General features: G+C 40.7%; 1 protein-coding gene across 5 annotated transcripts in view; it reads right to left on the bottom strand.

Annotated features, from left to right (window-relative positions):
• Nucleotides 1–12,890, bottom strand: part of TESK2 (testis associated actin remodelling kinase 2) — a 108,502-nt gene that overhangs the window by 93,545 nt on the left and 2,067 nt on the right. For 2 of the 5 annotated variants that reach the window (XM_005303018.5, XM_042845045.2), the window contains exon 2: nucleotides 3,600–3,909. The exons of 2 other annotated variants lie outside the window; for them this stretch is intronic. In XM_005303018.5, the coding sequence (XP_005303075.1) occupies nucleotides 3,600–3,821 (222 nt within the window). In that variant the 5' untranslated portion in view covers nucleotides 3,822–3,909. Of the gene's footprint in view, nucleotides 1–3,599; nucleotides 3,910–8,766; nucleotides 8,883–12,890 lie in introns of those variants that run through there. One more of the 5 variants, XM_042845046.2, reaches the window with a different exon arrangement.

A 12,890-nucleotide genomic window follows, 5' to 3' on the forward strand; every position in this document is an offset into this window, starting at 1 on the left:
TCTGACGCACATCTCCCCCACATTCAATTATAGCTCCATCAGTACCTGACGGTCTTGCAGTACACTTGCCTCCTAGCTGGAAACTTAAAGTTTTTGTTTTATTAATAAAAGATTTTTCATGCCTAGCCCAATTTGAGAACAATCCTTCATGTTCTGCACGGGCCTGTGGAGTCTAAGCCAGAAGCCAATTATTAGCCAACTACTTCTAACTATACCAGCTATTGCAGTATGACAGCTCAGAAGAATATTTAGCTCCAATTCCATATTATATAACGTTAAGGATGCTAGAATTGCTACGCTGCTGGCTAATAATATGCCAGATTAATACTCCATGCTGCGTAAACCCCCAAACACATCCATTTGGATTTAAGTAACTTGTCACTGTTGAGTATCAGAGGGGTAGCCATGTTAGTTTGTATCCACAAAAACAACGAGACCAGTGGCACCTTAAAGACTAACAAATTTATTTGGGCATAAGCTTTCGTGGGTAAAAAACCCACTTCTTCAGATGTACTTGTCACTGTTGCTACATTAAAAGCCCTTAAAGTTCCACTAGAAATTTTATCTGCAATTATTATAGGAAATGTGTAGAACAAGAATTCAATAGTGCATTTTAAGAGTTGCCTTGGTACACAACCATCAATAGAAAACCCAAACAACATGTGTTGTACTTGCTGTTAGCTATGTTTTTCTCATGATTTTCCATTAATAGGTGTTATACATAAAGATACTTTATTTTAAACTAGTATTTATTTCAACCCCCAATTTAACAGCAAGCAATTGCATCCATTGTGAAGGATTGTACTTGGAAAAGAGTTTTTTCAGCTAATCACAGAAATTAGACAAATAAAATGAACTGTTCACGTTGCAACCAGTTAGCCTTTCAAAGTATCCTTGGTTGTGTTACAGGTACAAAGCCTACTTAAAACAAGCAAAAGGAAGTATTTTTTCCACACAACGCACAGTCAACCTGTGGAACTCCTTGCCAGAGGATGTTCTGAAGGCCAAGACTATAACAGGGTTAAAAAAAACTAGATAAATTCATGGAGGATAGGTCCATCGATGTCTATTTGCCAGGATGAGCAGGGATGGTGACCCTAGCCTCTGTTTGCCAGAAACTGGGAATGGGCGACAGGGAATGTACCACTTGATGATTACCTGTTCTGTTCATTCCCTCTGGGGCACCTGGCATTGGCCACTGTCGGAAGACAGGATACTGGGCTAGATGGACCTTTGGTCTGACCCAGTATGGCCATTCTTATGTGCTTAATCCAATGTTTGATGTATACTTCAGAATGGTGTCACCAAAGCTCTTATTTCATATAATTTCATTAAGCTAGAAAGTTGGATTTTCTACCCACTCACAAAGCTGCCTCAGAAAAAAAAAGTCTAGAATTATTTGGATTTTTCTTGACTTTGATTTTCCATTTTAGAGACCGCAGACCAAGATGAACTAGTAATCCTTTGAACCACGAAATTGTCTCTATACTGGACATACATCAAGAAACTTAATATGAAATCAGAGCATCAGTGAACTTGGATTAATCACATAGGTGGCCCTACTGACATCATAGCAGAGCACAAACTTACCATCCAAATGAGCACTAAAACTGCATCACAGAATATCATCATAAACATTTCTCATCCCTTTTGCTCCACAGCAATTGAAACAAAGTTTTATCCTACAGATTGGGGGGCAGGGGAGGGAGGGAATTGAACCAGACTCCACCATTTGGGCATCTTTTCTCCCTGCAGATGATCTGCCGTCACTTTTGGAGGAACAGATCCCAGAGATATTACATTTTAAATCCACATCACCACCATAGGTCAAATGCATGCCTCGTGTAACATGCTCATTCAAGAGACGGGCTCTGCAGTGGAGTTACAAGTTAAATACCTTCGTCAAAGGACTAGAGAATGTCAAGTAGATTGATTTTTCAAAACCAGGGTCAGTAGGAGCCATTATTTGCCTACACTAAACCGTATATAGAAGCAAAGATCTTCCCTGTGGCCTGTCATGATAAGATCATCTCATCTAGAAAACTAAAGCAGATGATCAACTAGCACATATGCTGGTAATATATCTTTCCTCTGCCCACACCTTGCTCCTAACTGCTCCCACTGAATCCCTCACCAACTTTTGTTTCCTGACATTCTTCCATGCTGCCTCTTCTGCCTGGAACATTTGCCTTCTCCTCCTCATGAAACTTTTCTCATTAAATCCATCAGTATTAGGTGGTAGATTAAGAACGAGCAATTTAATCTAAAAAGCCTGTTTGCACAGCACGTACAGGGCCTGCTGAGGTTACAGTAGCTCCTAGAAATGAAAACAACAAACAGCATCATCCTGTGTACCATTAGAACATAAATTCACTTTCTCTAGTTACTGATAGGCTATTCCATGCAGTGCTGTTCCTTAACACCAAAAGCAGATAGCTACGTATGCAGTGTTGAACATTTCTGTGCAAAGAGGTGTAAACAAAATTTAAAAATCATAATTTATGTAACGCAACCTTTATTTTGATTAGTAATTTAAGCACTTAACCACAGAATTAGGAGTTTTTACAATTTTAAAATACACAGTACAAGACTATCAGAAGTGTTATGTCACTAGTGTAACATCTGGAAATGCTAGATCTCATGTCAGAGATGTAAATACAATTTGGAGTATGACTTTATTCAAAGCCATAAAATCAGGGAAAGAAGCCAATAATCTCTGCAACACCTTAAAGTTTAAAAGTCAATGCATTTATCAATTCCTCTATAGCAAAGTTAAGAGCTTTAAAAATATTTTGCCTGGCCTAATACCTAGCAAAAATCAAAATGGCTATAAACCTTACTAGAAGAGCCAGAACTGCAGAACACTGCTGACACAATAAACTTGAGATTGCACAATCTCATCTTGGCTTTACAGCGCTTACTGACTTTCCAAACACTGAGAAGAAGCAGGTGACTGCCACAACCCCAGATCTGCTCAAAGAATAAGAGATTCTTTTTATTGAAAAACTGAATCAGAAAAAGAAAGCAGGAGGGAATGAAGAGAAGAGACGGAAACAGAAAAAAAGAGGAGGAGGGTACAGATGCATTGTGCAATAAACTACAGCATGTTGTTTCAGATTCCACAATTATGTGCCAACATCACAACACATCTACTTCTCCTGTTAGGAAGCAAAGAAGATCAGCAACCTGTACTAAAGAAACAAGTGCAGTTCTGCTGGCCCAATTACAAAGCCAAATGGAAAACATCCAGACCACAGTTTCCCCAGCATATAAAAGATACATATTTAATGTGTGCATGCACTTAATAAAACATAGATAAGAAACAAAAAGTCAATCCAAAAATTTTCCACCGTTTCCCCCATCCTCCTCTGCAACTTTTCTAAAATAAATGACACACCATATTGTAAGTGGTTGGGGAAAATGTTTATGCTACTTGCCAAGATCCCCACCACTCACTCACCCTAGGCAAAGCACATACAAGAACTCCAGATGACTAGCAGACCAGGAGAGGCCCTCCTTCAGAAACTTGAACACAGCCTCTGTACAAAATGCTGCATCATTGACTTGAAAGAGGAGAATCACTAAGGTTAGCCACCCACCTTGAACACCTCAGAGAAGAAACCAGAGCCTATTTTCTCACAGGTGAAGTCATCAAGACGTGTAAGTCTGGAAAAGGCACTTATCAGGGCTCTGTACGAAGAGGTCCAAACTCTCCCCACCTGGGACACAGTCCCGTCACCTCCGCCACCCCCATCAAAGTCTTCAATGCGCTCCAAGCGTGGTGGAAATCCTGCTATTGAATTCCGTTTACTTCGATCCATTTTGGAAAATAAATGGTTCCTTTTGAAAAAGGAAGGATTTCTCACATCTTAGGTGCTTGAGTAGTTTTTCTTCTGCTTTGGTGGGATGCTAAAAAACAAAAAGAAAATTACATAAACTTCATTAGATACTACTATTAGGGACATATCCAAAAAGAGTCCAACTCTTCATTCACACCTCTTTAGCCTGACAAATTTAACTCTCATTAGGAAAAAATCAGCATCCTAGTAAGCGTACAAAAGGGAACATACAGATGGACTGGGACACCTTAAATGGCCTTTTCTATCTTTAGATTCCAGAAATACCTTATATTTCTGGCTATAAGATTAAAGAGACACATACTTAAAGTATTGGGCCCAAACATGGTAAGAAAAATCCTTCTAGTCCTACACAAGGTTTTTTTAAATTAGTCAAATAAAATACATTCTCTATTTCACTAAGATTTTTTAATACTACAGTAACTCCACACTTAACATTGTAGTTATGTTCCTGAAAAATGCAATTTTAAGTGAAACGATGTTAAGCAAATCCAATTTCCCCATAAAAATTAATGTAAATGGGGGGGTTAGATTCCAGGGAAATACACAGCAATGATGATTGGAAGAGGATGGGATATTTCCCGGGGAATGCCTTAGCGCTAAATGATGAACTAGCACTCAGCTGAGCCCTCAAGGGTTAACACGTTGTTAATGTAGTCTCACACTCTACAAGACAGCACAAATGGAAGGAGGGGAAACAGCACAGCAGACAGAGACGCACACCCTGTGTGTGGGAGAGAGCGAGAGAGAGATGTGCATTGCTCCTTTAAGTATGCTGACCTAATGACTAAGTACATTGCCTTTTTAAGTAGATCAGGAAGTTGAGACAGCAGCAGCTACCAGCAAGCTCCTTCCCTCCTGAGCCCTGTTGTGTCTCCTCCCCCACCCCTCCGCTCTATGGAGATAGGGTAAGCAGGGTGCAGGAGCAGGGGGACACCCTGGCATTAGCTCCCCCTTTTTCCCCCCACACAGCAAGCAGGAGGCTCCTGGGAGCAGCTCCAAGGCAGAGGGCAGGAGCAGCACATGGCAGTGGGCGGAGGGACAGCTGAACTGCCGGCAATTGATAGCCTGCTGAGCGGCTGCCGCACAGTGAACTTAGGGGAGCAGGGAGCTGATAGGGGGCCTGCTGGTCCACACTGGTTCCAAACCCCCACCAGCTAGCTCCAATGGGATGCTCTTTCTGCAAGCAGTGGACAAAGCAGGGGGCTGCCAAACAACATTATAAGGGAGCATTGTGCAGCTTTAAACGAGCATGTTCTCTAATTGATCAGCAACGTAACAACGAAACAACATTAACTGGGACGACTAAGTGAGGAGTTACTGTACTAGTTTTAGGGACCTGGCGAGAAAAATAATGTTTTATGCTTTACCGTACTAGAGTAACAGTTAATGAATACTTCCCATAACTCTGCTACCATCACTAGAAAACCGCTCTGCACTAAGACTTGACTGAGGATCCCTGGTCCAAAAAGCAGCACATCAAAATCAGAAAAGGACGATCTGCATTAGGTGTCAGTAGCACCTACATCCTTTATTCAGGTTTCCATACACTACAACTTCAGAGCCAACTCCCTTAATCTCTAAAAAGAACGAGGAGTACTTGTGGCACCTTAGAGACTAACAAATTTATTTGGGCATAAGCTTTCATGGGCTAAAACCCAATTCATCAGATGCATGGGGTAGAAAATACAGTAGGAAGATATATATACACACACACAAAGAGAACATGAAAAGATGGGGGTTGTCTTACCAACTCTAACAAGACAAATCAATTAAAATGGGCTATTATCAGCAGGAGGAAAAATCACTTTTGTGGTGGTAATCAGGGTGGCCCATTTCAAACAGTTGACAAGAAGGTGAGAGTAACAGTAGGGGGGGAAATTAGCACGGGGAAATAGTTTTTAGTTTGTGTAATGACCCATCCATGCAAATTACACAATTTATAAACTTAGTTTATAAATGGGCCACCCTGATTACCACCACAAAAGTGATTTTTATCTCCTGCTGATTATAGCCCACTTTAATTGATTTGTCTCGTTAGAGTTGGTAAGGCAAGCCCCATCTTTTCATTTTATATATATATATAATTATACACACCCACCCACACATCTTCCTACTGTATTTTCCACTCCATGCATCTGATGAATTGGGTTTTAGCCCACGAAAGCTTATGCCCAAGTAAATTTGTTAGTCTCTAAGGTGCCACAAGTACTCCTCATTCTTTTTGCTGATACAGACTAACACGGCTACCACTCTGAATCCCTCAACCTGTGTAAATTATCACAGGCTATGTCTACATAACTGCAGTAAGTCGACCTACGCTACGCAACTCCAGCTACGTGAACAACATAGCTGGAGTCGACATACCTTAGGTCAAGTTACCACAGGGTCTACACCGCGGGGGGTCGACTTACCTCACTCTTCTCATGGGGGGGGGGGGGGGAAGAGTACAGGGGTCGACTGGAGAGCGATCTGCAGTCGATCTGGCAGGTCTTTACTAGACACACTAAATCGACTGCCGGTGGATCAATCTCAAAGCTTCAATCCCTGCTGTAGTGTAGACCTGCCCACAGTTCCATTGAAGTCAATGGAGCAATGACAGTTGAAGATTTAGTTCCAAGTCTATTATAACATCAATGATGTTACCACTCAAGGTAAAGTTCCAGAGTGGTTTTGGGGTTCTTTTTTCTTTGTTTATTTAAAGCTACATTAATTTCCGTTCAATTCAAAACACAGAACAAACTATGTTTGCCAAGTAGAAAAGGAAAAAACACCAGTAAGGGAATGGTTTTTTTTTTGTTTTTTTTTGTTTTTTTTAAAAGAGGACAATGAAGTAATCAGGATGACTCTGGAGCCTATCAAACCAAACTTGCGCTGGCAAACTTGACAGGTGGCCTACTTTTTTGTTTAAACCTTTAGGCTCACTAGGTTGTTCATCTTTTCATATTTAACTGCTCATTTACAGCAATTCAATGTGTCCTTGGAGAATCTGAGTTCATCACAGAGTGAATAGATTTTTAAGGGTAAAGAGAAGGAAAAAAGAGGGGAGCCTGAAGCAGAAAAAACAGTGATATATATTGAAAAGTGGACAAGTGAAGTCACTAATGAGACAAGGAACAGATGAGGCAGTTATCATAGAATATCAGGGTTGGAAGGGACCTCAGGAGGTCATCTAGTCCAACCCCCTGCTCAAAGCAGGACCAATCCCCAATTAAATCATATACTTCTATTTACACAGATGTAGGAACTCTAAACCTGAAACAGTTATAAATGCCAATTTAAAAATAGTCTATTGAGTTTTAAAGGGCATTTAAAAAAAACAGAGGCTCACCAGCTGTCCCTTGGACACACAGCAATATTGTTTATAAGCACGTTTTGTATGCAATGCATGTCTTATTTCATAGAAGATGTTACTTCAGTGCCAAAATGCCAAGAAAACAGATGGTAACCCCTTTTCTGTTCAATAGTGAACTTTACTTTGCAATGCCAAATAACATTCAGATTATACTCTCAAGAAAAAGGAAAGAAGCAGTTACAGAATAAAAAAAATATGTTGCATTGTTCAAGTATCCTACCACTTATTTGACTAAATCCTTGAAAATCAGGGAGAAAGTATTAACCACATTGGCTAGGGATTGCTTGATCTTCACAATGCAGGATATGGTGGTGTTCCTATAAAACTAAGCTGGATTTACCATGCAAATTCCCACAACATATGCAAGCTGACCACACTTGGGTTCTGTGCTTGTTGAATATTATGCTGTTGTGGCCCACTGATATGCACGAGATCAAGGTTCAATTTCTAACCTCATATTCTTGCTCTGAGAGCTATTGACTGAAAGTGCTACAGAAGCAGCAGCACAGGCATGACGCCCGGCATTACTGCAACTGATAAGAGCACAGCACCAATGCCTCTGAAAAGCATCCCCTGCTGAGCCATAAGGCTGATGCCCCGACAATTTCTGAGGTAGGTTAAAAATTAATAATAATAATTCTTAGTGCTTCAACTGAGATCTGAACTTAACATTTGGTTGATTATTTAGAGAGGCACTAGGAAAGGAGACAGGGCATTGGAGCTGTGCTCCAGCTCCGCTCCAGCTCCAGGCAAAAACCTGCAGCTCCACTGCTCCGGAGCTGCTCCGCGCTCCAGCTCCGGACTCCACTCCAAAGCCCTGAAAGGAGATGAAGAGGAAAGTGCTCAAGAATAGTGAACAAGGTGCAAAGAGGAAACGCAGCAGCAACTCATTTATATTTCCTGTTTAGACAGAGCCCATCTTGGAGAAGGACTAGATAAAATAGCACTAGTGGAAGGCACAAAGTTGGGATATGACTTATTTATGCTGCAGTAGCACCCATAATGTGCTACCCTGTTTCCCCGAAAATAAGACAGTGTCTTATATTAATTTTTGCTCCCAAAGATGCGCTAGGTCTTATTTTCAGGGGATGTCTTATTTTTCAATGAAGAAGAATACGGTACACATTTTTTTGCCTTATTATCGGGGAGGTCTTATTATCGGGGGGATGCCTTATATTACAACGAGAGGCAAAACTGTAAGTAGGCCTTATTTTCGGAGGATGTCTTATTTTCGGGGAAACAGGGTAGGTGCTGTCTCAGAGGATTGTCACAATTCCTACCCCAAAGGGCTTACAATCAAAGCCTCGCTTCTGCACTGGATTTCACATGAAGTAAGCCCCTGAATTTGCACAAGTTAGGTCTACACTGCAATTAGACACCTGCGTCTGGCCCTTTCCAGTTAACATGGTCTCACAGGGCTTGAGGTAAGGGGCAATTGTGATGTAGACATTGAGTCCAAGCTCTCGGGCCCTCGCATGGTCCTAGAGCCTGAGCTGCAGCCCAAGCCCAAATACTTACAACAATTAAACAGTCCCTTAGCCCAAGTCAACTCACATGGGCGTCTAATTGCATACCCACAGAGCTCCTCAGACTTCAGTCAGGCACCACTTGGGCACAGGGGTCCAGCCACTGGAGTTCTTTGCACGCTTGGGGACACAGTTTGTTAAGTTCTTAGGTGAAACTGTATATAAAAATAAGATACAAGAGTCTATTGTTGTCCCCTATGCTAGCAATCACCAAGCACAACAAAGGTGATGTTAGATCAAGCAGGAGAGAAATAGGAAAAACCTCATAAGCAACTGGGTACTATTTAAAAAAAAAAAAAAAAAAAAAAAACACCACACACCACTACCTGAGAATTCTGTGAAGAAAATCCAACTGGAGGTAAAAGAAAAAGAAAAAGAAAAAAAAAATCACTCTCAATATGCTTTCCCTATTAGTTTGTTCTTTCAAAAAAAGAACTACACATGCACCATCCTTTATTACTGAAATCACATGGTGAAAACTTTGGGAAGGTCTATATAAGTCCCACATTGAAAAATTAAAACCCGAAAGGTTTTACCATCTGGATTCTCAAGTAACCCATTCCTTCATCTAGGCCACCTAAAGCTAGTCTAATTTCCAGACAGTTACTCAGTGTAAAAAATATCCATGGAAATTACTAGGGTAGGAATTGTATTAGTCTCATTTTCTCACTAGGTTTGTACATGCAGCATTAGAAAGAGGAAAATTTCAAGTAAGAAGCATTCCAAACAGGCCTAGTGTCATTTTGGCCAATTACACTAATGCTCACATTCTCAATCAAATCATCCAGGGTTTAACTAACTGTCAAGTAAGTCTGAGGTACTTTAATTAACCATACCAAGTAGTAAATTAAAGTGCACTGAACAGAATCCAAAACAATCCCGTTGCAAATGTAGAGCAAGAGCCGTCACATTTAACCCAATAGCACTTGGCTACACTGAATGTTATACATCACGTTAGTTAATGCGCTCTAATACAATACAATTTCCTAGGTCAGACAGTCCAAGGACATGTCATCTATGCAGGCAGCTGAGGTGACTAGAGAGGAAAAGCGGATGTACAGTCATTCCCCATCCACTTCTTCTTCTTTTGCAGCAGAGTCCTTAGCTATGGGAACACAGGCTCAACTACCTTTGCAAAGATTTAGCAGTGACTTCTTCCCTATGCATCACCACATGTAGCCCAAACACTGGTCCACAATATTAGGACACATCTATTAGTAAAGCATAATTAATTGCATGTCAAACCTGGAAATATGGTGGATTTAACATCAAGAACTCAGAACGTTGTTCCAGTGTCAATGATTTTCCATAGGCTGCCCCTGACTGCACAGCTACTCTGAAACCTACAGAAGCTTGTATAGTGTAGTAGATTCAGCATGAAACTAGAAGCTAGGAGCACAAGAGTGCTAAGCCTTGCATGGCCACTGACTTGATGTGCCATTTCAACAGGTAACTTAACTGCTGTCTTTTCCCGCACCCCCAAATCAGTAAAATGATAATAGCTACCTTACTCCTTCACATGGGGCTGTGAGAATTAGTTCTCTTTTCAAAACACTGTAAAACCATTAAAGTGCAAATATACACAAGTGCCATCATTAGCGCTATAGGACATCAGACATTCGGCCCTGCTAAACTCAGGATATTGAGCTACAAACAAATGCTAAATCCTGGATTTTTAATTTTACATTCATATCATATTTCTCTGATCTTTGTTGTTCCTGAAAGAGCCACTTTCTGACTCTAGCCAGTCCTATCATAATGTATGCGTTCCACAAAGAGACCCCAAGTTCCTCAGAAGTGACCTGCATTACCCCTGCTCCACTGGTCCAGAGACTGTCAGTTGGCTAAACTGTGTGGTAGTTTGTGAGGCCAATACACTGCCAAAAGAGGCTGAACTGAAACAAACATCTCACCTAATTTGTGAATCCAGCCAAGTCTGAATTCAGTAAAAGGGACTGACTGGTCATTAACCCCCTACACAGAACCTGGGATTCAAGCAAGTACAATGGTCCGAAACATTTTTAAGCATCTAACACTCATTCAGGAAATGTAAATACAATAATAAGCCTGAAATACTAACTTTTATGTCCTTAGTGTTCCTGCCAATAACTTCCAGGGTCCATTTAATTTAAAGGTAACCCTATTAAGGGACTTGGTAACCACCTACTAGTCCCCTAACCTAGTTGTAACAGTTCCACTTTGTAGCACACACAAGACCCTATGCTAAGCAGGCTAAAGACAGGTTTATGATTTGCTTTAGCTTGGTTACAACACATGGTTGCTGTATTTAAATAATCCATTTCAGGCAAGGTACATATCCCTTTTGAGAGACAGGAAATGTGAGCTGTCTAGAACAGTGGTCTCCAAACTTTTTTGATCGCGCACCCCTATCAGTAAAAAATTTTTGAGCACACACCCCCGCCGCACCGAAGCAAAAAAAAAAAAAAAAAAAAAAAAAGCTGCTCGGACTCCCACCTAAACTGCTGAAGCACACACAAAAAAAAAAGGAAGAAGAAAAGAAAAGCAAAAGCCGCTCAGACTCCTCCTGCCGCGCACCCCCAAGGATCCTCTTGCGCACCCCACTTTGGAGACCACTGGTTTAGAAGGCATAATGACCCCAGTTTATCCATCCCTACACAGAGCAGTATTGAGAGGAAGTGGCTTTTGCCTCCTGGATTCTGGAGTTGCTGGGGCTTGCTTAGGCACAACACAGGTTAGGGTAGCCCTAAATAATGCCCTGGAGGCCAAGACACCTAATAGTCAAGACCTAGGAATGCATTGGTCATATCCCTTCCCACCCCTTCACTGGGGCTATCCCCCTCTGCATTTGGAGTATTCTCAGGAAATAGGAAGCAGCATTCAGGTACTTTGCAGCCCCTTCGCATCAGCATAGCCAATGCAAACAGGCCATAAGGCAATGAAGAATCCCAGGAACAAAAGATAAAGAAGTGCTGGGAAAGATAAAACGAAGAGATGAGAGATGTATGTATCCTTGAGTGTAAAAAAGGGAAGAGAAGCACGTGGTCTGTTAGGTTATTCCCATTCACGAGGGATAGTCATTTTAAAAACTTTTATTTTTCAATTTACAGAACATAAACAGAAGATTAAAATCTCTCCTAACATTTCAGCCAGAGGAAAGATAAGAACCTGGCTGAAACAACAGATGATTTTACTTCATGTCACAATAATGCAGACTTGGCTTTTATATGTCGTCATTTATAAACTCACAAAGCTAAAATACATAAAGCATGCCTTCAAAAGCGTGCCTTGAAAAGGACAGGCAGTTTAGTTATTTACCTTGTGACTACAGAGATCACAGAAGTTCTGCATATCAACTATTTACAACAACTATAACAATAACAATATATAACATTTCAGAGTAGCAGCCACATTGTTTATTTAGCATGGTAGGTGTGCAATAAAAAAGGTCACAGGTCCATGTGACAAGAAGCTTACAATCTAAATCAGACATAACACAGGGAGGCTAGACAACAGATGGGGGTATAGCGGGAGGGATACAAGTGACCCATCATGAGATATATTTATTGCTACATATGCATTTTGTTAGTTCCTTTTTAATAATATATTAAAATTTGAAGAGAGAATGAAGGTCAGAGCAGAGGTCAGCTTACATAATTTACATTTTCAAAAGCTCTACACAAATATTGACTGTTCCCCCTCCACCCCACCCAACCCCAGAAGAGAGTCATTTTTGCATTCATTTGCAAAACAGTGGCCTGTAATAATACTCTTTCATTACATCCTTATATGCAAAATTCTGGGTTACAGGAATAATAAAAAAAGGAACCAAATAAGCTAATAGATCATAACCGTTTGTTGTTCTTTTCTGATTGTATGCTTAATGGAAGAGCCTCTACCTCTAGTTTTGTGACCTATCACAAATATTTGTGAAATCAATGCATAAAGAGCCACAATTATAAACATACATGTTTCAATGCAGTGGATCTTGTAATAGTTAAACCTTTTCATTATTAATTACTATTATTAAAGGATAATGTTTTAAGTTACAGGCACTGTACACTTTCAATTTTGGACAATTTCATTTTTGCCATGTGCCTCCCTATATTATACACTGAAGCAAGAAATACCCATCCTCATCTCCCCCGCCCCCCAATCCCTCAACCCTTCAGA

The sequence above is a fragment of the Chrysemys picta genome, chromosome 8 (genome assembly GCF_011386835.1).
Source record: "Chrysemys picta bellii isolate R12L10 chromosome 8, ASM1138683v2, whole genome shotgun sequence".
Taxonomy (NCBI): domain Eukaryota; kingdom Metazoa; phylum Chordata; order Testudines; family Emydidae; genus Chrysemys; species Chrysemys picta.